A 27,038-nucleotide genomic window follows, 5' to 3' on the forward strand; every position below is an offset into this window, starting at 1 on the left:
ACTTCAGATAGGAATCAGATCTAACATATATATTACCTTCAAGAAAGGGGAAAAAACTCAAGTTAAGAACAAAGTATGGATAAAGTAAGAACTTCCCAAGGATCCAGGACATCCACATCTTTTAAAACCAAAATGCAATCTCAGATTGATCCTTCCGAGATAGCAAGGAAGTTCGCATTAGGGGGCAAAATGTTTTCAGTAACACCTAAGACATGAAAAAAAAATTCATCATCTTCCACATCAAAAGGGAAATTAATAATATAGAAACATCATCAAACACTATTGACTATAAAAGAAAGAAACTCCATCATATCATATGGTTCTGGAAATAAAGCATCTCATTCCACTATTTGACTTTTGGTTACACCAAGTTCTCGAGCAAGGACTGAAGCAGGATTCAAGGCACAATCCATATGAAATTGACTAAAGGACTAGTGAATCCGAGGCCAGGTAAACACGAGGCAATGCATCAGAATGAACATAAGAAAATCAGCTTTTATCAGCTAGTATTTTTGCAATAGTCCATTACTTCTCAGGCCTGAAAAACAATAGAACGAAAAGGAAGAAAAGAACCCTTGTTAATTGCCAGTATTAAATGAATCTCAACAGAGATTAACCACGAACATAAGAAAATCAGCCCTTATCAGCTAGTACTTTTGCGATAGTTCCTCCCATAAAGGTGAGACCTAGAAACAGATTTATCTCTGCGATCAGAAATTGAAAAATAAAATAGAATAAGATCTCAACAGAAAGAATAAGGAAACTACTGAAATATCATATGAGCGACTAAATAAGCAAATGGCAACAATATGAAACAACATATTCATTTTTTATTCCACATAAGGTTTATGAAGTTAACCAAATAACAACATATATATGGCAAACGAAAGCGATCAAAATTATTAAAAGTTTTATTTTAAGAATAGTTTGAGTCTCAAATATCGGGATTTGACGGTCGAAACATAAATCAAAGAGAAACAACTTATGCAGGTCATAAGCTCTCACTTGATTGACAGGGGATTAAATCAAGCATCTAGAAATAAAACAAAGAAATCAGTCATTGACATATAAAATGATAGAACTTATCTGATGCATATCACATTGTTCTTATTTCACATCCTGTTATATTCGCTTTATCCAGATGACTGTATTTTGCACCAAATTACTTCGCCATGGTCATCAGTGACATTAATCAAGTATCTACCAAATTACTTTGCCTCGTTCAAAAATGACACCAATTAATTACCATACCGCCTTAAGCTCATCATTGATTTTTCCCTTTCAAACAATAGCACTACAATTATGGCTAATTTTACTTGACAAATATCGGTTAGTTTCATACCCCATAAAGGATGCATCTTGATTCACACGAAGAGTATCGCCATCAGGAAGATTGATTATTGGGTCTGAAAGACAAGTCCGACCACAAATCCAACAATCCATGCAAGAGTTGGGCGCGTAGTTTACTAGTTCACTCGTTGTACCGAACATAAAGTCGGGACCAATTCAGCTTGCCTATAATAAATATGTTAGGTTCCATACTTTAATCCTATTTGACTATCACATCAGAACAATTACAGTTTTCTTTTTGTTAGATTCCATACTCTAATCCTATTTGATCACCTTACTACACGTTTAAACTTTAAAGCAACTCACAAACCATTCAAGAGAGAAAACTTGACCATGAGTGACAATGCAGATCTACAAAGAACTTGTTGAAGAGAATTTAACATATAATAAGTTGGATGAATTCTTACATCTACAGAACTTGGTATCTGCCTGGTTGAGTCCCGCCAGGAAGTTGTAAGGACTGATGTGAGATGTCTTCCAGTACACGTTTCAGTTCTGCCTTGGCTCTCTTAACAGATAGCTCGGAAGATCCCTCAATGAACAAGTAAAGCTTTCGTTCTCCTGGTCCTGGGATCCGACCAGGTGGGAAATACTGGCCCCTTGTAGTAATGGCAGCTCCAGTCCATTCCAATAGGCCCAGTGTTTCCTTGTGGGTAACCTTCCATCGAGCATTTTGGGGAAATTCATTAATCTCCAACTCAGCTTCATAATGTTCAGGCATAACATCAGCTTGAATCTTCGCTAAGTTATGCTGTAAATTGAGAGCAGCTTGCAGTGCAGCTTTTCAAGCAGCCTCTTCATTTGGAAGACCAGGCAACCCACTAACAGGAACAACTGCTGCAGTGCCCGGTATTGACACACCAAGTACACCAGGAAGAGAAATAGGCAATGCTGCATTGGGAAGCAGTTGAGCAGAAGATAGAGGATTCTGCATCAAACCAGTACTAGCTTTGGAGGCAGCAGCCATGGCAGCTATCTGAGCAAGGGCTGTCTGTTGTGATATGTCACCACCTGCCTTCCGCACCCCTTCATCTTCATCTTCTGAATCTGACTTGTCTTCCTCAAGCCCGTATTCTTTTGCTTGCGCTTTCTTTGCTGCTTTTCTCTTTTCATCTTCCTCTTCATTGAATTTAAAACCACTTCCACCATAACCTGTTCCATGGGCCTTCTCAAGTCCCTGATTTACTTTAGCCATAAAGCCATCAGCAAGAGCTTTCAGGTCATCGGGAACAACTTGCTCAGAGAGTTCTAAAGCTTTTACAAGATCTGGTGCATATCTTGCATCATCCTCGGAGCCCAGCTTTACCAGTCCGGCCAACACGGTGAGCATAATCTTCATAATGATTTGGAACATCAAAATTAATCACTAATTCGAGCTCCTTTACATCTAAACCCCTAGCTGCAACACTTGTTGCAATCAACAAATTGCAGAAGTTGCTCTTAAAATCAGATATGGTGGATTCCCAATCAGTCTGATCCTTGGCCCCATGAAGTGACAGGCAAGGATAACCATGTTTGAGCAAGTCCCTGAACAAAGCATCACACTTTTCTTGGGTGTGGACAAAAATCAGAATTTTCCCCTTCTCATACCATTCACTGAGAAGTTCTAACAATCTTAGGAACCTTTCACTTTATGGCCTCATCTCGACCGACTGAGTTATATCCTTGATCACAGCACTTCTCCCACCAACATGTATTTCAACAGGTTTATTCAACACTTTACGAGCCAAAATCTCAACCTGGCGAGGGAAAGTGGCAGAAAATAGCACAGTTTGGCGATCAGGTCGAATATTTTGAACAATTCTAGTAATTTGAGGTTCAAAACCCATATCAAACATTCTGTCAGCTTCATCCAGAACAAAATATGTCACTCTACGCAGATTGCTAATTTTTCCCCCTCTGGTACAAAGTATATCAATCATCCTACCTGGAGTACATACAACAATCTCTGTTCCCCGCTTTAATTCACTAATCTGCTGGGCAACACCAGAACCTCCATACACAGGAACACATCTGATTCCCATTGCCTTGGTAAACTTCTTTATGTCACTGTGAATTTGCTGGACAAGCTCCCTTGTAGGTGCCATAATGAGTCCAATAGGTCCATCTCCAGCTACTACAGGTGGCTGATCTTTAATATGCCTTAGCATAGGTAGCACAAAAGCAATGGTGCAGTCTCGACCACTCATAATTATGGGCAACGCCTGAGCTTGAATTGGCATTGGCTTCTCATAATTGAGCTTCCTTATTGTTTCTAATATTTTACTTGTTAGTCCAGTTTGATGCCAGGTTTTGATTGGTTTCGGCACATCCTTTCCATGTATCTTCAGTTCCAATTCCTTCCTGTAAGCAGTCACTTCCTTTTATGTCATTCTAGAGATCTCCTTAACTTCAATATAGAAAATTTTCCTGAAAGGCTTATAATCAATCTTTGTGCGGTCAACAATCGATAGTTTCTCAGCTTTTGTCTTCTTTACCCTTTTCATAAACTCATCATCATCTTCATCTTCTAAATTCTCTTCAACATTCTCAATATCTCCGTACTCTGAATCCGAATCTTCCCCAGGAATGACTCTCCCAAGTGCCTTGTTCGAGCCTTTCTTTGGCTGCTGCAGTCCACCATTACTCAAGCCATCCTTTTTGTCATTCTTCAAATTCCCATTATTACCACTAGGAGGAGGATCAACTGCTGTACTTAGCTTCTCAACTTCAGGTAACACCATTGAATTCATAAACGCATCTAATGGATCGATTTCATCTTCATCCGTGGCAACCTCATTACCCCCGTTTTGGTCAACAACCATTTTATCTTTTCCATTCTCAGAATTCCCATCTTCAATCACATCTCCAGTTTCCTTACCATCTGGATTAGAATTATCGTTATCATCCACATCCATATATGTCTCAAGTTTCACGGGAGATCCGACTTCATCGTCATCCTATTCCCCTTCGAGAGTCCAAGCCTTACCAACCTTAGGCTCCTCCTCCTCCACAGCATTCCCTTCCCCGCGTTTTTCCCTCTCTGCCTCTTCCTTCTTCCTCCTCAACTCTTGCCATTCTTGAACCCTCCTCCTCCTTTTCTCCATCTCCTCATCCAATTTAAGTTGTCCGTCTTCCATCTCCTCCTCCCTACTTTTCTTCCCCTTCTTCTCCGTCTCTTCTTCTCTGCTCATTTTCCTAACCGGACTTTCTCCTCTGTTCGATTTGCTATCCCTCTCCTTATAATCATTATTAGCCTCATCGTCATCATCCTGCTCCCTCCTTCGACGCTTCCTATGTCGATCTTTCTCCTCCTTACTATCATCACTGTCATACTCCCTCCGCTTCTCCCTTTTCCTTAACTTCCTTTCTCTTTCTCTTTCTCTTTCCCTTTCTCTTTCCCTTTCTCTTTCCCTCTCCCTTTGTTTTTCCCTTTCTCTTTCCCTTTCCCTTTCCCTTTCCCTTTCACGCTTTTCCCTTTCCTTCTCCCTTGCTCTTTCCCTCTCCTTCTCTTTCTCCCGTTCCCTGTCTTTCCTTTCCCTCCCTCTTTCACGGTGTTTTTCTTTCTCCCTCTCCTTCTCTCTATCAGAATCACTGCTCTTCTCTCTCTCAGAACGACGCCGATCTCGATGCTTTTCTTTTTCCCGCTCCTTTTCTCTATCGGAATCACTGCTCTTCTCCCTCTCAGAACGACGCCGTTCTCGATGCTTTTCCTTGTCCCTTTCCTTTTCTCTATCGGAATCACCGCTCCTCTCTCTCGGAACGACGCCATTCCTTATCCCTATCCCTATCCCTCCTCTCACGATGCCTCTTTTTTTCTGAATCTTCCATTGCCAAGAAAACCCGAAAAATAAAACCAACTCCTCAGGCTATAAGCAGAACCAACAGAAAAAAATTAGGGATTTGCAAACAAACGAAGCGAAGGGAATAATCAACGCTATGAAATAAAATAAAAAGAAATTATAAACAAAAAACTATGAACATTTTGAACTGGAATCGCCACTTAGTTTCTTCAATGCGCGAACACGATTCCCCTTTCCTTGCTCTCTCTGCTTTATGCGCAAGGGAAAATTGATTACGTGTTTCTCTTTTTAAAACATTTTGTATTCTTTATTTTAGGGTAAGCTACAAAACTAGTCCATAAACTTTAAGTTGTATATTACATTTTGTCTTAAACTTTAGAACTAAATTTTAGTTTATATTTCAATTTAACTATTGAATCACTAAATTGTTAACAACATGATAACGTGATTATTTTTTCTTATAAAAAATTCTCAACTCCTCTAATCATTGTTGTTAGTCGATTTTTTACTTATTATCGGTCATCATTTGTGATAAGATTGATAATGTAATTTTTATATTTCACTAATCTTTTTCTTTTCGTATTTATTTTTTATAAAACTCATTTAAAATCAATGAAGATACATTTAAATGTATATCAAGTGCTTCAATATCCTCCGACAATCGTTTGATGAGGCTAATTTGAAGTATATTATTCTTGTTTTTGAAAATCCACAAACCCTAATAGTAATGGTTTTGCGTTTAATTTCATGAATTTTAAATATATTTTACGAGAATTTGAATCGATAAAGTGACTAAAGATGATGAGTTTGGTATTTACGATGATTGCAAAAGATATCCGAAAGAGAAACCCAATCAATAAGTCTATTGGGCTCAGGAGAATTGTTTGTTTTGGGTTGAGCTCTTGCCATCTATTACTTGTGCTCTTTTCCTTGTTTTATTTAAATGTGTTTTTTTTAATAAAAAATATATACATCACATTGGACATTTTTAAAATATCACATTACATGTGATAGTATCCTTAAGGTTATTATAACTCGTTCTCAAGAAAGAGAAAGGAAATTTCATTTCGTAATAATTTTTTTTATTATCAATTAATTTTTCATTCTTTTCTTTTGATTTATTTTATTCTAACTAGGCAAAGCATGATATTGTAAAACATATTGATTAATCATGGGAATAAAACTTATTCAAGTAAAAATTGCATTGCTCGGGAAATTGTAAAACATACTGATTAATAATAGTACATAAAAATCCAGTTTAAGGTGCTGGTATGAATTATTATTTCCTTAAAAGTTGGTATTCATTAAAAAGAAACTCTTATTACGTAACAGATCCTCTACCTTCTGCATTCCCAAACAAAAGCGCCTGCAAGTACTCTTAAATCAGACCTTAGGCATTCTTCTTCACCTCAGCGGACTTTATAATGTCAATGAACTCCGGCTGCCGATAATACACCGTAAAACAATAAGAACAAACCCATAATAGAACAGAAGGGACTACGACAAAGAGAGGAGAGGAGAAGGAACGATAGTGTTTACCTTGAGTGAAGCTCCACCGACCAAGAAACCATCTAGGTCCGGTTGAGCGGCTAGTTCCTTGCAGTTTGCAGCGGTAACAGACCCTGAAAATAATGGGGCATCCAGTTCATAACGAAGGCAAGAAACGGGGAAGAAAACGAAGCTTGAATTTGGATATTCTACTCCATCAAAAAACAATAATGAGAGAGTCATGCCAGTTGCATGAACCACTAATGATTTCCCTATGAACCAAGATGGGAATCTGAGGTGATGTTGGAGCTAAAAGCGGTACTCTAGTGATTTCTTCCAATAAACCTCCTAATCTAAAAGCCGATAAGCTTCAATTTCTCCACCCTACAAGAAACTAAGGTTGAAATCATAACAATGTTATTTTAACACTGCATCTTGATCAACTTGCTTTGAATGAGATCGTTGACCATGTTAACTCATGTCTACAGACAAGTTCTGTCCCTTGCTTCTTTAAAGTGGATACAGGCAAGTCAAAGTACATACTAATAAATATTACAGGCGAGAGTAAATGGATAATGTGAAAGACCTCCATAAATAATCCGGGTTGATGCGGCAACATCAGGACTAACGTTTGCTTGAAGCCATTTCCTCAACTCAAAATGTACCTATCAGAAAGGAAAATCATGTATAAGACGATCATAATCATCCCTAGAAATTAAATGGAAATTATGACCTAACAAATATAAATTGTATAAATCATAAAAGAAAATAAAAAACACAATGATAAGGTTATAAAATAAAAACGCCTAACTTACTTCCTGAGCTTGAGCTGGAGTAGCAACCTTCCCAGTTCCAATGGCCCACACTGGCTCATAAGCCAAAACAACATCTGTCCAGTTTGATATTTTTGCTGCCATTGGGAATTACAGAGGAAACCAGCCATATGCTTAGATTTTGTAGCAGTTAGCACTCATTTAAGTGATGCAAAAGCAGCAGCATTTGTTAAGAGAGCATGGTGAGTAACGACTTACTTTCACATGAAGATCAATGGAACAGTCATACACAGACAATATTTTGAAATGAAAAGAAAAGAAAAAATATACGACACTAGGTAAATATGCAGTCCGATACAAAAAATAGAGAAATATGCATCAACAAGCCTTACATGACAACGAGTACAATGCAGAAAGACATGAAATATTATAATGTTTACATGTTCAAAATAGACTTCTCACAAAAGATGTGAGAACAAGTCATTCAAACAAATCGTCGCAAAAAATGTATGGGATATAGAACAAAGATAGCATCTAAATAATTAAAAAAATGCTAGCAACACAGAGCAACTAAAAGGGCCTCCTACCTTGACATATATATGTAAATATAGAATAATCACCAAAACAATTACACTAAGGGCTTTATAAATGTAATGAAGGAATTAAAATGCATTGACATATATATGTAAATATAGAATAATCACCAAAACAATTACACTAAAGGCTTTATAAATGTAATGAAGGAATTAAAATGCATACCTGCAATTGCTTTAGTTTGTTCAGAAACAACCGCCATGGTGGATCCTGCTTCACGTTGCTCAAGTGTTTCCCCAATACAAGCTATCACCTTCAAGCCTTGAGAAAGTGCATAAGCAACCTTATCTGCGACGAACTAAAACCAAAGAACAAAAATTGCAAGTTAACAAAATGCTGAAAGTTTAACTCACAGGTAAAAATGAGCAAAATTCAAACTATAATTACCAATAGGAATATAACAGATGTATTAATAGTCTGATCGAACACAATTTACCTCATTTGACTCCTTCAAAATAAGTCTCCTCTCAGAATGACCAATAATAACCCAAGGAACGCTCAAATTGACAAGCATCTCGGCACTGAGAAATAAACAGGAATTTTTAGCTTAAGGAAACAAATGGTTGTATCATATTCCACTCAAGTGAAGCATTTGACCAATACACATTTAAATATATTTATATATACACGCACACATCCTTTCTTTGACAGCCAATATCACATTTGTTTGTAGGAAACATAAAACTGACACAAAAAGTTTGCTTAAGCAACAAAGAAAATTGAATGAAAGACTAAAGGCAATTAATAGTGGAAAGGAAATGAGTGCGTACCTAACCTCACCAGTGAAAGCACCTCCTTTCTTGACCCAACAATTTTGTGCAGCAACATGAAAATCAGGCCTCAGTGAAGTTTTGACCAAAGGAAGGAACAGAAATGGAGGGCTAACCACAACCTCTGTATAAGGATAGCATATTACTCCGAATTAGCCATCCACTGTATCATCTCTTTTGACTTTTGATAACAATAAAAGAGAAACTAATTGTAGCAAAGAAAAGAACAAGTACAACAACACAAGAGGCAAAACACTACTGATCTAATTACAAAATTCAATTCTTATTAAGGAAATCAGTAAAGGAAAAAAACTGCTAGGTAACTGTATATTAAATTAACCCTAAAGAAAAATGAAAAAAGAATTAAGGAATAGAGTAGATACAGGAAGCATACTCTATTTTTAGATTTCTAAGAAAATAAAAAAGGTAAATCGACAACACTTTGTCAATAGCTTTATGGTTTCCATCACTATTTCAATACTGAAAGCTTACTGCAGTGTGGCATGGCTCCTTGAAAAAAGAAAAGAAACTGCAGTACAACAAATCAAGTACAAAGATAAACCTTTTAACGCTACATTTGGCAACATGAATTTTCTGTTCTGAATTTCTTATAAAATGTGAGGAGGAATTCCCCTGCATAATGTGTGATTAATCAAAATTCGATATGATTATATTTCTAAAGGTACAAAACATGAGCCTCAAATTCAAAATTACCACAAGTATTTCAGATTCACCGCTGAATAATGAGTCATCCAACAAATTCATGACTTAGAAAAACTAATCATGAATGTTACATTTGAACGCACATTATTACACGATATATTCTATCTTTGAACTCTAAATCCATCATTTGAAATACAAACATCCAAATTCAATTCAAAAAAAAAAAATTAATCCATTAGCTTACCAACAACATCCTGAGAAGGAACCTCTCCAGCATTCAAAGTACTCACGATCTTATTCACTTCTTCAGTAGTTCCATTCTACAAAAAAATAATTCATTGCTTCAAATTAAACATCAGTTCACTATTGAAGATCTTGCATGAAATTAATAACTTAATTCTATTACAATGAAATAATAATAATAGCGTAAATCTAACATTGATTTTCCTCGGAACCAAACAGAAAATAGATCATGAGATACTAATCACGATCAAGGTATAGAAATTATCCCATAAAATAAAAAAAATGAAAAATGAGAAGGAAAAACCCACGCATTTCCAGTTTCCGCCGACGAAGAACTTCCTTCCCATATTTAATTTAAAATTTTGTTTCTGGTCGATCACGAATATCACCAGTGCTCTCGAAATAGAATCTTTGCCTAGGCTTTGATGCCTTCTGGATTGATATATAAAAGAGAGAAAAAGGAGCTTGGTCCAGATATGAAAGTACTATTATATCCAATATATTCGGATATTCTTAGAAGAGAGATAAGAGATAATTAAGTAAAATAGTATTTCGGATCGGGTTTTCGGATCTCCAAGGCGGGTGTTTCGTGTGCCCCACGGGATTAGGTGCAAAGTCAGGTGAAGCCTGAAGGAGAGTGTAGAGGCCACGTCATCACCTGAGAGGCTAACATTAAACTTCCACCAACCAAATACTCGTTCCTCTTTTCCTTGCATCATGGGTCATGCACCACTGTGGTGAGTGTGGTTGACATTTTTTAAAAAAATATTTATTTTATTTTTTATATATATGAATTTTTTTTGGATAAGCTATATATATGAATCTTGCTAGATAAAATATTGTGTAAAAAATTAATATTAAGAAATAATCATAATATGAAATGTTTCATAAAGTGATCTCTAGATAAAAATGGTTTTATTAAAGTTGCCTTCTGTGGTGAGTTATATGTAGTTGTTGGTAGTTTTGTTGGAATCATGCATAACTAGGGATGGGCATGGGATTGGTTTGGTCGAATTTTTTGTCTGACCCAGAACAATGATTTCTCCACTCGAAATTCGACTTGACCCGCATAATATATACCCTTCACCAGATCAAATTTTTTGAGATAAAATCTGAACCCGACTCGACCCGAATAATAAAAAATATTATTTTTATTCAATAAAAATAGTGATTTAATTGAAAAAATTAATATACATAGGGGTATTATTGTAATTATTCTAAAATATATAAGGTAAAATTATTTTTCGGATCGGGTCAGATATTTTTTCACCTTAAACCCGAATACGACCCGAATACCACCGTTAAAAAAATCCGACCCCACCCAAACCCGAATATTTTTAAAAAGCCCGACGCGATCGGATCGAGTCAGAAACCGTCAGATTCAGGTCTCATTCTCATCCCTATGCACAACTATTAGCGGTTTTGAGATAAATTAGATAGACAAAATTGAATAGAAAAATCAAGTTATCACAAAATTAATGATCATTTTACAACTTCTGTAACTTTAATGGTCAAAAAATCATTTCAACATAATTAGTGACCATATGTGTACTTAACCCTAAAAGTACTAACGTGTTCAATTGCATCCATTCAAAATTTGTGTAAAATACACTAAAGGTTATTGAATTATATAAAAATAATATTTTTGACAGTGGTTTTCAAAATATTACAAAATGATCATTAAACTATTCAAACAGTTACCATTCACGTCGTGAACCTGGTCAACCATGTAGTTGTAATGGAAAGTCAACTCTTGCAAGGAGGGAATATTCTCTGCGGCAAACAGCCTTATGTGTGGGATTCTCTTGTCATCGTGATCATAAAGGACATTCTGTGCATACCGAAGACACTAGTTTTTTTCCATTTGATTATTATTTTTTTATTATTAATAAATTAATATTATTATTATTATTATTAATTTTATTATATTAAAGGCCCAAATTACATAACCCGGAGCCCAAATTATAAATGAAGCCTAATCAGACCCAGTTACAAGCCCACCCTGAGCCAACCCAAATGTGTAACTCTAATCCCAATTAGGGTTTACATCCCAGCCATCAGCCACACCTGCCGTTAGATCTGGAGAGATCTAACGGCCCCTGATGAGCCAGAAAGAACCCTAGGGTTATGATACCCTAGGGACCACGCGACGTTGCCTCCTTAGCTACCACATAACCGCCCCTCCTCGTCGCTCTGATGCTGCCACGATGCCCCGTCGAAGCATCCAGAATAGCCATTCCAGCCGCACATGTCGCCTTTCTTCGGTGAGTCACCACCGTAGGTTTGGTGACTCACCGGACTCCACTCTTGTGACCGGTCTGAGGAGCATCTCGTCGAGGCTATAAAAGCCTCATTGCACCTGCAAAAAAAACACGGGCAAGATCGGGGAACCACAATCGACAGCAAGCAACCACGAGGAGGATAAAAACCAAAACGAAGGAAGAAAGTCGAGAAGGAAAAGAGACTTACCAAAAAGACTAACATCGTCGTCAGAACCACCATACACCACCGTAACATCGAAAGGTCGAAGGTAAAAATGCTAGATCTATGATGTTTTGTAGATTTTCAGGTTAAGATAACCTCAGATTTAGCTTTAGAAAAATAGGGGCTTTAATTTGGGTAAAATATATAATTTCCGGCCACTGTATGTGGTGGTCGGCGGTGGTGGTCGGCAACGGAGTGCGGTGGCCGACCGGATGTTTTAGAGAGAAGGCAGAGAAAAAATTTTCTCTCTCAGCTAGAGAGAGAAGAGGAAAGAACAAATGAGAAAATGACCCTTAGGGCATACTATAATAGGGTTTAAATACCCTCACCAAAACGACGTAGTTTTGGTGAGGGCCTTTGTGTAATTTCACGCATGGCTAAACTATTCCTGCTGCCACTGTAACTTTAAAAACTTACAATTTGATCTTTATAGCATGTTTTTTATTTATTATAATTTGGTATTCTAATTTTAATTTATAATAATTTAGTCCTTTATAGTAAATATATATATTTTAGGCAAATAACCGATTTAGCCCTTATAATTTTATTAATTAATATTTTAAACTCGAATAGCATGTTTTAATTTGTTTTAATTTGATGTACGAATTTGATATAATTTTATTTTAGTCCCTAAATTAAATAAATGAAAAATAGCATGTTTAATCCCTGTAATTTTAAATAATTAATTATGAATTAGGTATTTAATTTTAGTATGTTATAATTTAGTCATTAATTTTATTTTCATTTATTTTTAATTACAAGTTTTATTGCTTTTATATTTTAAATATATAGTTTTAAATTTATTTATTTTAGTCACTGTTTAGTTATAATTTTATATGTTTATTTTCAATATATTTAATTATTATTATTATTATAAATATATATAATAAATAATATTTTTTATTTTGTTTTCTATTAAAATCCTATCTATAAATTTAAAATTGACTTTTAAGAAAAATCATATTTTTAAATATATATTTATTTTTCAATATTAAGAAAGGGCAGTCTTAAAGCAACTAGATGTCCATTTTCTAATATTTTTAAATAAATAAATATATTATTTTTAATGAATTATATATATTAATATATTTTTTTAATTATTTTTAGATAAATGTTTTAATATTTATTTATTTTTTTATATTAAGAAAAGAGCTGTCTTAAAGCACCTAGAAGCCCTTTTCTGATATTTCTAAATAAATAAATATCTTATTTATATATATATTAATATTTTTTCTTAAAATTATACTAATGAACTTGAAATAACAGGATTATGAATTAAATATATCTTTGAATTCTTAAATTTCTAAATAATAGAGACAATTTATAATTAATAAGTACCAATAATCCTTCCCTAAACGTAATTGACCACGAATCTTTTTTTACTAAAATTTTTGGTTATACGCATACCAGTTTATCTTTTAATTGATGTTTTCTTAAAAACTCTTTTAAAAGATGATTTTTAGGTATTCGACCTACCTGACCCAAAAGGTCGATGGCGACTCCCAAAACATTTCAATAAAAACATTTACTTACATTATTTTTCCCGCCAAGTAAAAATTTTGTACCCAGACGAAAACCGGTTACGACAGCTTGGCGACTCCGCTAGGGACATGGTCAAGCTTTTAAATGAATTATAAATTGTCTCTATAAATTAGAAATTAAAAATTTATATATTTAATTTATAATTCTTTCTTTTCAAAAATTTATATATATATATATATATCATTTTTTTAATGCTTTTATTTTATTTTCAAGTATTAAATTTTATTATCTATTTGTTTGTCAGAGGTTTGAACATTTCTCCTCACACACATCACTTGCATTGCATAACATAAGCTTTATAATTAAGCTTGTCCCTTTTAAGTGGGAGTGAAAGCGACGTCTTTGTGAGAATTTATTCTCTGTGTCAGACCTAGCAAGTAGCTTTCGGGATTCATATGCTCTATGTCTTCGTGAGAATTTATTCTCCGTGTCAGGCATAGAGAAGTGTATCCCCTCGAATTAAACTCGATCCACTTTAGTCTGTGATGGACTAGGATTGAGGGTTAGCAGCCCAAGGGGGCACTAACAAGGACAATTTGGGTACCTTTACTCTTAGAACTGAAACTCTGCATATAGTAAACCTGAGAAACTCTTCCGATCTGAAGCCATGCCGAAATTTTGTCCAAAATAGGTGTACACAAATGAGAAATAACTTCTATTTTTTTCCTTTTAATTAATTAATTTATTTATTTTCTTGCTAAATAAATTGCATATGAATTTAAATTATTTACTATGTAGAAAGCATGTTTAAAATAGAAATATTTGGGTAGACATTATTATTAAATTAAAATTTTCCTTTATTATGTGAACTAATTCATTTCTTTTTGTGTGTTCTTTTATTTTTGTTTGCATATCATCATAAAGGATTAAAGGTATTTAACTTCGAGTTAATCGTCTCATTGGAAAATCTTCATCTATGGATAAAAAGTGTTCAAATCAAATAGTTCCAAACTCAGAAGTAAGACAGTGGTCTAAGGACTTACAAAGACAAAGAGGAGACAGTCTGCAGGATGATTATGTACCCGAGTTAGCAAGTTATGCTCCAGTTTCTCTAAAAAGAAATGATATGCAAGATTTGCAAGGCATTTGGGAGAGTTGAGATTCAAATAGAAAGCTACAGTTCTACCAGTCTTATGGGACATCATATATTTTCTCTATGTCGAAGTTGATGATAACTTGCTTCGAGCCCTAATTCAATTCTGGAATCCTGGTTATAATTGCTTCACTTTTAATAAGGAGGATTTGGTTCCTATTATTGAAGAGTACACAAATTTGCTACATATAGAAAGGGCTTTGGAAAATCGAATTTATTCAAGGTCAGTTAAAACTCAACCTTTCCGAGTTAAATTAGCAAAGATTGCAGGAGTACGAGAAGAATGGGTAGTAGCCCGTACGAAACAAAAGGGCGAGGGCGAAGGCATTGCTTGGACCAACATCAAAGAAATTATACAGAGTTATCCAGATGATAAAGTACGATTTGATCTTTTTGCTCTGGGTATATATGGTATGGTCATCTTCCCGAAAGTATTAGGATACATTGAGGCTGCAGTAGTAGATTTGTTCGAGCAGCTACCAAAACGGGTCAATCCTGCTTCTGCAATTCTAGCAGAGACTTTTCGATCGTTAAGCGCTTGCAGAAGGCTAGGAGGTGGACGATTTTTGGGATGTGCACCATTGTTATATGTATGGATCCGTAGCTATTTTTGGAGGACAGAAAAGGTTTCATACCGTTGCTTTAGTACGGACTATTCACCATTGAAAGAGTTTCTGGAGCAAGAATGGCCGAAAGAAGTCACGAAAGATATGTGGATCAATGCCCTTCGAAATCTACAAAGTGACGATATCGTTTGGCGTCCCCCGTGGCAAATTCAAAGGGAATTCTTTTACAAATGTGGTGATTACAACTGGGTGATGCTGCTCGGTTTATGGGGAGGAATTGGATATGCACCACTTATGGTTATAAGGCAGTACGAGGGTCGTCAATTTGTTCTTGTTACTGCTGGATTACATTCATCTGAGTTTGCATTTCATAGTAAAAATTACAAAAGAAACATCATGGATGTCGTTACAGCTTGGAAAATAACTTTCTGTATTCGAGCTAAAGCAGCGAAGGTAATGTTAACTCCTGATTATAAGGAATTGAGGTCTGTCAGGAAAAATGAAAATATTCCTCTACCAGATTAAAATAATGATATCTCTATGAAATATTGCATTCGATCAGTTTCATCAAAGATTGAAATCTTAAGGGCTGAGTTTGAAGCAGAAAGAGAAGGTTGGTCGAAAGAGTTAGAACAAATGAGATGAGATAAAGCTATGTTGGGCGTCGATGTTGACTTTTATTCAGCACAATATGCAATGCTGAGGGAAAACAAAGAAAAAGTTGATGGTGAGTTCAAAACGTTAAAGAAGAATTACCATGAACTACACAAATCCCGGAGAGCATCAGGATCAAGCAAAGCAACAACACAGATGACCAAAGAGTTGAATATCGAGAAATGCCGAGTTGAAGATTTAAAAGGAAATAATAGTCGTTTACTCAAAAGCCTTGAGAAAGGAAAGCATAAAATGGAGGATCTTGAGGTTGACAAAAGGAAGCAAATTATGAAACACAAAGCTGAAAGTCGCGAGATTATGAATGAAATGCAGAAAGAAATCGATCGAGCTAAAGAATTAGAAGAGATGAAGAACGGCATGCTTGAAAGATTTGAGGATGAGAAAAACACCATGTTCAAGGGATTTGAATCTGAAATGAACAATCTGATTGACGAACTTGAAGTCAGGGGCCAAAGGATTGAAGAGTTCGATGTTGAAAAAGAAAGATGGGAGTTGGAGAGGAAGAATTTCAACATCAAACTTAAAGTAGAGTAAGAAGTGGTCAGCACTTGGATGTAACGATATAGAAACAAGAATGTGTAAATCCAGAAAAATCAGTCAAAGAACACAAGAAGCACGAACAAAACTTGAGGAGGATCTGGATCAGTCTAGAAACAAAAACTCAGAGTTTAATGCTTACATCTTACAACTTGAAGAATCATTATTCCAAGAGAAGGTTCGTCTAGGACCTAGTGATCTTAAAGAGAGTTATGAGGAAAATGCTTCACTACGAAGATGAATCTGAGATCTTGAAAAAATTCTGCACTGTTATCAAGTTAGAATCACTGAATCAGAGCAGACTCTCAAGGGAACTAATGAACAATGGCAAAAATCTACTGACTTCTTTGAAGAAAGAAATGAAGAAAGATGCAGTATGGTATTCGAGGCCATGGTACAAATGAGCGAAGTTACCAGATATATTGGGGAGTTAGCTGTTGAAGCAAAGATTATTAAGCATCACGTTCATCCATTTTCTAAGTATGGAAAGAAGATGACATGGATGATGAAAGAAATTATATAGCTTAATAGGAAAGCTATGTCGTATCTATAGTTATGAACTATTATAAAGAAACTTTTGTATGCCGATGGAAGTTGTTCTATGACAATTAACTTTTTGAGATCAATACCTTTTGCATACATGCATTTTGCATACATTCATTATTCATTGCATTATTTTCTTTATAGTTTTTATTTTACATTAAGATAAACATTCATTAAATAAAATTCAAAAAAATAATATTAAAAGGATTTTCAATCGCAGTTATTCTGGCCAAACAAGAAATTCAACATCACTACGGTACTAGACAAGCTACTAAGAAAATCATGGAGGATAAAATACAACGTCTCGAGGAACAGCATAATAAAGAACAGACATAAATGAGAATGAAGTTAGAGAAAATTGAAGCTAGCATTGCAAACTCACAAGACAGTATGATGCAAAAAATAGAAGATATGCTCAGAAAGCAAGCTACCATTTGAAAAATTCATGAAAATCATGTACCTTTCGACCAGGAACCTATGTATCCTTTAGGTTTCACGCCGGAACCGGTTTATTATTCTGGCATCACACCTGTGCAAATCCATGCTCGCACATCGGCACTTCAAGAGACTAACCTAATGAAAATCAACAAGTGGATCCCGCTTCTTCAAGCAAAAATCCGCTTATATCAGATATGAAGATAGGGGAATTTAATGTTGAACATCTAATTCCAGATTTGAATGTGTCGAATGAGAAAGAAAAAACCAAAGAAGAATTGACCAGACAGATCAAGAGCTTAGAGGAAAGAATAAAATTCGTGGAAGTAACTGAATCATTCTATGGGTTTGACGACAGCGAATTAAGTTTGGTCCTGGACCTAATCATCCCCATCAAGTTCAAAATTCCAGAATTTGAGAGATATGACGGTACTACATGCCCTTCGTCCCATATTACCATGTTTTGTCGTAGAATGGCAGGTCATGTGAAAGATGAGAAATTGTTAATTCATTACTTTCAAGATAGCTTGACAGGACCAGCCTTAAAGTGGTATACTCAACTGACCAAAGCCAACATTAGATCATGGAAGGATCTGGCAAAAGCATTCCTAGAGCAGTATCGCCACGTGACAGATATGGTCCCTGATAGATGGACTCTCCAAAATCTTAAAAAAAAGAACAATGAAACATTCAAACAGTACGCCCAGAGATGGCGTGACACAGCGGCCCAAGTTCAGCCACCTCTATCAGAAAAAGAAGCCACAGTGATGTTCGTCCACACTTTAAAGACTCCCTATTTAAGCCATTTAATGGGGAACACAACTAGAAATTTTGCAGATCTGGTCATTTCTGGAGAACTTATTGAAAATGTCATGAAAAGTGGCAAAATTGAATCAAGTGAGGGGTCTAGTTCCAAAAGACCCATGTACCAGAAAAAAGAGAATGAAGTTAACAATCCGAACGCTTAGAACAAGGATACCTCGAAAAGTGTTATGATAACCCAGCCAAGGGTTAAGAAGGAGGAAACAAATACTAATCGAACGGAATCCAGAGGATCTCGCAAGGAAAATGAAAGGCTTTTCTTCACACAATTACCAGTACCCTATGCTGAGATCTATGATTCGCTGTTAAAGGCAGATGTTATACGGCTCTATCTGTTGATTCCCATGCAACCACCATTCCCTCCATGGTACGATGTGAAAGCACACTGTGTTTATCATGACGGAATTACGGGTCACTCTGCTGAAAACTATTTGGCATTCAAAACGATGGTCCAAAATTTGATTAATATTGGAAAACTGGAATTCAATTCACCAGCTACATCAAATCATCCGCTGCCAAATCATGGAGATAAAAACGTGAACGCAATCCAGGAAGAAAAGGGAAGGAAAGCCAAAACTGATGTTTCTGAAATTAAATCCCCCTTTAGTTGGATATTTCAACAACTCTCCCTATCAGGTATGATTCAGCAACAATTCAAGCTAAAGCATAATGAAGGTGAGAATTATTGTGAATATCATCAAGAAAAGTGACATGGAATCTAATTATGCCCTGAATTCAGGGATTTGGTGCAAAAATTGATGAATAACAAAGAGATAGAGTTATTTGAAGAAGAACTAGGAAAAGAGAAGATGACATTTGCGCATCGGAAGATTCTAAACCTAAGCAGATAACAAGTGATCTCGTGATCATCATTGTAAAGGCATCTACATTGAATCTTGTACCAACAAAGCCGAAAGTGGTTATTACTACTCCTTTACCATTTCCGTATAAGGATACCCGGAGGGTACCTTGGAATTATACTACCAATGTTTCAATGGTAGGAGGATTTGTTTCTCTGGAAAAAGCAGAAGAGAAAATACAGAGTGTGGATTCAACATCTGAAGTAGTAAGAGAAGTCGGATTCTTTACAAGAAGTGGGAGATGTTATTCTCCCGAGACATCGAATACATCAGAACAGGCAAAGGGAAAAGGAAAAGCTACAGTGATACCTCAAAAGGTATTTAATGATGAATCCCCGCCAACAGTCAATGAGCCCGTAACAGAAAAACAAGCACAAGAATTCTTGAAATTTCTGAAACATAGCGAATATAGTGTGGTTGAACAACTACATAAACAACAAGCGCGAATTTTAATACTTGATCTGTTGATGAATTCAGAAGTACACAGAAATGCTTTGATAAAAGTTCTTAATCAAACATTTATCCCTGAAGATATATCTCTCAACAAACTTGACAGGATTGTGGGGCACATACTGATAATTACATCACGTTCACTGATGATGAAATACCGAAAGGTGAAATAGGATCAATAAAAGTTTTGAATATTACAACACATTGTCATGGCCATGTATTGCCAGTAGTACTAATTGATAATGGATTTGCTCTTAAATTAATGCTTTTGGTTACATTGCAAAGGATGCCAGTAGATAAATCGGACATGAAGAGTTATCATAACATAGTGCGAGCTTTTGATGGCACTCAAAAAGAGGTGCTTGGAAAAATAGAAATACCACTGCTGATCGGACCAGTTGTATACAATATTGACTTTATTGTAATGGATATACACCCTACATAGAATTATTTATTAGGAAGGCTGTGGATTCATTCTGCATGAGTTGTTCATTCGTCGTTACATCAGAAACTGAAATTCGTTGTTGATGGTCAACTGATATGCGTAGGAGCTGAGGAAGAAATCATTGCCTCTATAACGAGTGATGCTCCGTATATCGAAACCAATGATGATGCTCTCGAATGCTCTTTCTGAGCTTTAGAATTTGTCAATGCAACTTTCATTGCTGAGGAAAGCAAAATTCCACATCCCAGATTGTCTGATTGCACCAAAATGACTGTACGACAGACTTTAGGCATTGGAACTAAAACTGGGAAAGGTTTGGGAAAGAATCTTCAGGGAAGTTCAGTTCCTGTAAATATGAAGATGAAGAAAGATCAGTTTGGGCTTGGATTTAAGCCAAATTTTTAGCAAATGAACAAAGAGATGAAAAGAAGATGCAAAGATAGAAATGCAAGGTTGAAAGGAGAAGAAATCCCTTGAGAACGCATGTCTTTCCCTCAATTGAAGACCACGTTTAAATAAGAATGAATGGTTAATGTAGAACAACAGCTTGTTAATGCTCTTAAAGAAGAAAAGCTGACAAAAGATCAAAGCATGGTTGAAGAAGCAATGGGAGGATTATTTATCAACATGATCACGAATGACCACAAGACTGACAAATACTTGGCTGGGATTCGCCCTTGTCTTCCTGGTGAAACACTCAACAATTGAACTGCTGAAGATATCCATGTAGTTTTTAGTATTAAAACAGAGTAATACTCAGAACTAATCTTAATGTTTTAACCCGTGAATATAAAAAGTTTTTGTTACCTTGTAAGGGCAGTTGTTAAGTTCACTTAATATCAATATAAGAAGTTTCTTTAAAATTCTCAAATGGCAATCATTCTTTAAATTTTACATTTTTACATTCATTATTTCTCATTCTTTATATTTATTTCATAAATTTACTATATCCTTTCAGAAATATGTTCGACTTAAATTTACAGGTGTCACGATGTTAATAGCCTGATTATTCCTAAATTTAATCATGAGATAAATTTAGAGCGGCCCATATGTCTGGAGGAAATCAATGAGTGTGAGGATGAAGTAGAATGTGATGTTCCTACTGAATTGTTAAGACTAATAGAAAAAGAAGACAAACAAATCTTACCTCACAAAGAAGAAATTGAAACTGCAAATCTGGGAACCGATGAAGAAATAAAAGAAGTAAAAATTGGTACTACTTTGTCAGCCCAGATAAAACGAGAATTGATAGATCTCCTACAAGAGTTCAAAGATATCTTCGTCTAGTCTTATCAAAATATGCCTGGTTTGAGTACAGATATAATGGTCCATAAACTTTCGATCAGTCCAGAATACAAACATGTTCAACAAAAGCTCAGACGAATGAGGCCATAAATGTTATTGCATATCAAAGAGGAATTGATGAAGTAGATTAATGCAGTTTTCCTACAGGCAGCGAAATAGCCAGAATGGGTAGCCAACATTGTTCCAGTACCAAAGAAGAATGGGAAAGTTCGAATATGTGTAGATTATAGAGATATTAACATGTATGGTTTTCATTCATGGATGGTTTTTCAGGATATAATCAGATAAAGATAAACCCTGAGGACATGGAAAAAACAAAATTTGTAACCATGTGGGGCACATTCTGTACAAAGTACTGCCATTTGGATTGAAAATTGCAGGGGCAACGTATCAAAGAGCAATGGTAACTTTGTTTCATGACATGATGTATAAAGCGATTGAAGTATACGTGGATGACATGATTGCCAAGTCTCGAACTGAAGAATAACATATTCAAAATTTGAGAAAACTTTTCCAAAGATTGAGAAAGTATCAATTAAAGCTCAACCCCGCTAAATGCACTTTTGGGGTGACATCATGGAAGCTTTTGGGATTTGTAGTCAGCCAAAAAGGAATCGAGATTGATCCAGATAAAGTAAAAGTAATTCAAGATCTTCTGCCACCCAATACAAAAAAAGAAGTTTGAGGCTTTTTGGGAAGATTAAATTATATATCTCAGTTCATTTCTCAATTAACTGACAAATGTGATCCAGTGTTCAAGTTACTTCGAAAGAACAATCCTGAAGTTCGGAATGATGAATGTCAAGAAACTTTGGATATTATTAAGAAATATTTATCCAATGCCCCTATTTTAGTATCACCAGTGCCTGATAGACCGTTAATTCTCTATTTGACAGTCTTTGAAAATTCGATGGGATGTGTACTAGGACAACATGATTAATCTGGAAGAAAAGAAAAAGCAATTTATTATCTGAGTAAGAAGTTTACTGATTGTGAAATTCGATACCCACCAATCCAAAAATTATGTTGTGCCTTGGTGTGGGTTACTCGAAGGCTCAGACAATACATGTTATATCGTACCACTTGGCTGATATCTAGACTTGATCCTTTAAAGTTCTTAATGGAATCACCAGCTTTGACAGGCAAAATGGCTAGATGGCAAATGTTATTATCCGAGCTTGATATTGTATATGTCAACCAAAAAACTGTAAAATGAAGTGTCATAGCTAATTTTCTAGCCAGTCGTGTATCCAATAATTATCAGTCTCTGAGCTTTAATTTTCCAGATGAAGATTTGTTATGCATATCCATGAATGAAGAAGTTAGAACAAATGATGAATTTTGGAAGCTATATTTTGATGGAGCATCCAACGCCTTGGGAAGAGGAATTGGAGCAGTGTTGATCTCTCCAGAAAATATCTATTATCCTTTTACAAGCATACTGGAGTTCTTTTGCACCAATAACATGGCGGAATATGAAGCTTGTGTCATGGGATTGAAGGCATCCATAGAAAGGAAAATTAAATTTCTCAAGATATACGAAGATTCATCATTAGTGGTATATCAATTACGAAGAGAATAGGAAACAAAAGATCCCAAATTGCTGGAATACCGAACTTTTACCCTCAAATTAGTGAAAGAATTTGAGAAAGACACCTTCAATTATCTCCCTCGAGAGGAAAATCAAATGGCAGATGCTTTGGCTACATTAGCTGCGATGTTTCAAGCAATTAAAAAAGTTGATATGATGCTGATCAAAATGCAAGTATATGAAACTCCTGCACATTGCTACAGTGTGGAAGCAGAAACAGATGGCAAGCCATGATATTATGATATCTTGCAATATATCAAGTATCAAAGCTATCCACAAAATGCATCTGAGATTAATAAAAGAACATAGAGAAGAATGGTTGTTGGATACTTTCTTGATGACGAGACTTTATACAGAAGAAGCAATGATCAAATGCTATTGAGATGTGTAAATACGAGCAAAGCCAGAAGCATCATTAAGGAAGTACACGGTGGGATATGTAGTACACATGCAAGTGGTCTTTCCATGGCTAGAAAAATAATGAGATATGGGTATTATTGGGCCACCATGCACACAGATTTCATTGATTATGCAAGGATATGTCATAAATTCCAGGTATATACAGATAAGATTCATGTACCTCCATCGCCTTTATATGTAATGATTGCACCTTGGCCATTTTCTATGTGGGGAATAGACGTCATTGGGGCAATCACACCAAAAGCATCAAATGGACATTGTTTCATCCTAGTGCCAATTGACTATTTCACCAAGTGGGTTGAAGTTGCTTCGTATGCCAATATTAAGAGGTCTACAGTTTGCAAATTTATAAAGAAAGAAATAATCTACCGGTATGGGCTACCAGAGAGAATCATTACAGATAATGCTCTGAACTTGAACAATAAAATGATGACTAAACTTTGTGCACAATTTAAGATCAAGCATGCAAACTCAGTGGCATATCGTCCAAAGATGAATAGGGCAGTTGAAGCAGCGAATAAGAATATCAAGAGAATCATTACGAAGACTACTGAAACTTACAAAAATTGGCATGAGAAGTTACCTTTTGCTTTATATGCATACCGAACTACTGTGTGAACATCTACTGGGGCAACGCCTTTTTCTTTAGTCTATGGGATGGAAGCAATCTTACCGAATGAAGTTGAGATCTCATCACTTCGAATCTTGAGAGAGGTAAAATTGGATGAGTCTGAATGGATCCAAGCTCGATTTGATCAGTTGAACCTTATTGATAAGAATAGATTAAAAGCTATTTGCCATGGACAGATGTATCAGAAATGGATAATGAAGTCTCATAACAAGATAGTGCATCCAAAAGAATTTCAAGAGGGTGATCTAGTGCTGAAAAAGATCTTGCCTATACATAAAGATTTCTGTGGGAAATGGATGCCTAATTGGGAAGGGCCATATGTTGTAAAAAAGGCCTTTTCCGGAGGAGCATTGATCTTGACAGAAATAGATGGAAAAGTTCTGAGAAATCTAATAAACTCATATTCTATCAAGAAATATTATGCTTGAAGAAGAAAAAAAGAAAAAGAAAAAATAAAATAAAAAGAAAAAATGATGAAAAAATATATAGAAAATGAGGGTTAAGATGAAAACCCGTAAAAGGCGTCTTGCAACCAAAGGAAGGATTTGAGTTGAAAACCTGAAAGGGCTGCTCAAATGCATGTTGATATTAGGGATCTGACAATTAAACCCTCTTAAGAGCTTGATATTTTGGGAGAAACTTTACATCTACAAGCATTCTGGCAACGTTTGAGATCTTCCAGACATAAGCTTACCTCAGTGCTCTAAATTATATCAAGTTGATTAGTTTAGAAATACTTATGCTAATAATTTGGTGAGTCATTTGAATTTTATCATTCATATGTTTGCCATGATTTTGAATACATTTTTATATATTTATTATTTATTCCAAGATTATATTTTTGAAATTCAATTTCTTTTGTTCGAAATTCAATTTATTTTTTCACATAAACATCCTGTAAATGGATTAACATAATCTTAAAACAAACAAAATATTTCTGGCTATTACTTTATGTTAATACTTTTAAGTGCATGGAATATAAAGTAAGTCTTATCGTCATTTGTAATCACTGTTGAAAAGCAAGCAAGTTATGTCCATCATAGAGTCATTTGGAAGCAGAACAAGAGGAAATTTGTTCTCAATTGGAAGATTATGAATATAGCCCCTTTTCCGTGCAACTGCATAAAAATACTTCGAATCTACAAATTCCAGCTCTACATCGTATAAGTACCGTGAAATTTCAGTCCAAATACCAACTGGAGGAAGTTCTACGTTCTCATAGTAGAAATAAGGAGGCCCAATAGCATCTTCTGAAAGTGTTCTTTGAGTTATCTGATCTGATTCAATAGGAATCCCAAAACCAATCATTGGATTTGGAAGATGAAATGCATGATAGTCTTCATTAAGAAGCTTCTTTTCAAGCTTCCTCTGCTTCTTCCCTTTCCAAAAATATAACCTGAGTTTCGTCTTTTATTGTAATTGGGGTCATTGCGTAATGACTTCCTATCTTCTACCGGAAGAAGTGTGTCATTAGCCTTAGCCATTTGAGCAGCACATATAAAATCTGTCAAATTTGCAATTGATGAATCCGGACCACATCTCATGGCTATTGAAGCCTCAGCCTCTGAGTACCCCATTTTCGTCAAGTATAACAGTTTATTCTCCTCATCAAAATCAGAATTCAGGATTTCCTCGGTATCAGAAAAATTATCAATATATGTAAAATCATCCTGAAAGATCACTTCCTAATTAGATGAGTAGTTATCAGAATCAACATGTTGCATGAGTGCGGACTTTTCAAGAGCCTATACCATTGAGTTTTATTCTCAAGTGGTTTTGTGACATCATAAAAAAATTCAGACATATCTACATCTACACTCTCCAAGGATGATAGATTTTCTTTTCGAAGAAGAAATATTTATTGGATTTCTACACAACTGAAGAAAGACTGAGTACACCACTTTGAAATCAAATAAAGATGAACTTAACATTCATGCATCATATTTAGATATTTGCAAAATAGGTGCATTTTCATTCATATTATCCATGTTAAACATTTGATAGGAATTTCAAAGATTTTAGCAAAGATTCAAATTCATCATTTGATGGATCAACTGTTTCAGAAGAAGTTCATAATGAGAAGAACTCATCTGAATAAGGAAGAAGAAGTTCATAATAAGAAGAACTTGTTTAACCTTTTGCTTGAATTCATCATTCGATGAATCAACTGTTCCAGAAGGAGTTCATAATGAGAAGAACTCATCTGAAGAAGGAAGAAGAAGTTCATAATGAGAAGAACTTGTTTAACCTTTTGCTTGAATTCATTATTTGATGGATCAACATTTCCGGAAGAGTTCATAATGAGAATAACTCATCTGAAGAAAGAAGAAGTTCATAATGAGAATAACTTGTTTAAATTTTTGCTCGAATTCATTACTTGATGGATCGGCATTGCCAGGTAGGGTTCATAATGAGAACAACTTATCTGAAGAAGGAAGAAGAAATTCATAATGAGAAGAATTTGTTCAAACCTTTTGATTTAATTCATCACTCGATGGATCAACTTTTCCAGAGAAAAGTTCATAATGAGAAGAACTCATCTGAAGAAGGAAGAAGAAGTTCATAATGAGAAGAGCTTGTTCAACCTTTTGCATGACTCTATCACATAAAGAGATAGATCTGCATCAACTTTTCCAGAGAAAGTTTATAATGAGAATAACTCATCTGAAGAAGGAGAAGAAGTTCATAATGAGAAGAGTTTGTTCAACCTTTTGCATGACTCTATCACAGAAAGAGATAGATCAACATCAACTTTTCCAGAGAAAGTTCATAATGAGAAGAACTCATCTGAAGAAGGAGAATAAGTTCATAATGAGAAGAACTTGTTCAACCTTTTGCATGACTCTATCACAGAAGGAGATAGATCAGCATCAACATTTCCAAAAGTGTTCATAATGAGAAGAACTCATCTGAAGAAGGAGAAGAAGTTCATAATGAGAAGAACTTGTTTAACCTTACCTTAATTCATCACATATA

The 27,038-nt window shown here is 35.3% G+C and overlaps 1 protein-coding gene and 2 pseudogenes across 2 annotated transcripts; all 3 read right to left on the reverse strand.

Moving 5' to 3' along the window:
- Nucleotides 1–256: 256 nt before the first annotated feature.
- On the reverse strand, nt 257–5,383 carry LOC120115431 (annotated as a pseudogene).
- Nucleotides 5,384–6,316: 933 nt separating this feature from the next.
- LOC120115432 (triosephosphate isomerase, cytosolic-like) lies at nt 6,317–10,096 on the reverse strand. Of its 2 annotated transcripts, XM_039136156.1 has the most exons (10): nt 9,972–10,096; nt 9,665–9,740; nt 8,758–8,881; nt 8,424–8,508; nt 8,153–8,285; nt 7,436–7,530; nt 7,207–7,285; nt 6,672–6,754; nt 6,499–6,573; nt 6,317–6,467 (listed from the first exon to the last, which is right to left on the reverse strand). In XM_039136156.1, exons 1-9 carry the CDS (start codon nt 10,008–10,010, stop codon nt 6,523–6,525), a joined length of 765 nt encoding a protein of 254 aa, XP_038992087.1. In that variant the 5' UTR covers nt 10,011–10,096; the 3' UTR covers nt 6,317–6,467; nt 6,499–6,522. The 2 variants fall into 2 exon arrangements, with proteins under 2 accessions (XP_038992087.1, XP_038992086.1); XM_039136155.1 differs by having other exon boundaries at nt 6,415–6,573.
- A 948-nt stretch (nt 10,097–11,044) lies between these two features.
- The window catches only part of LOC120115515, a 33,629-nt pseudogene continuing 17,635 nt past the window's right edge, over nt 11,045–27,038 (reverse strand).

The sequence above is a fragment of the Hibiscus syriacus genome, unplaced genomic scaffold (genome assembly GCF_006381635.1).
Source record: "Hibiscus syriacus cultivar Baekdansim isolate YM2019G1 unplaced genomic scaffold, ASM638163v2 tig00110264_pilon, whole genome shotgun sequence".
In the NCBI taxonomy this organism is placed as follows: Eukaryota; Viridiplantae; Streptophyta; class Magnoliopsida; order Malvales; family Malvaceae; genus Hibiscus; species Hibiscus syriacus.

Coding starts and splice junctions, on each gene's coding strand:
- LOC120115432 (XM_039136156.1), bottom strand. CDS start 10,010: ATGGGAAGGAAGTTCTTCGTCGGCGGAAACTGGAAATGC. Junction 9,741..9,971: donor TCGGCGGAAACTGGAAATGC/GTGGGTTTTTCC, acceptor ATTTTTTTGTAG/AATGGAACTACTGAAGAAGT. Junction 7,531..8,152: donor ACAAACTAAAGCAATTGCAG/GTATGCATTTTA, acceptor TCCCAATGGCAG/CAAAAATATCAAACTGGACA.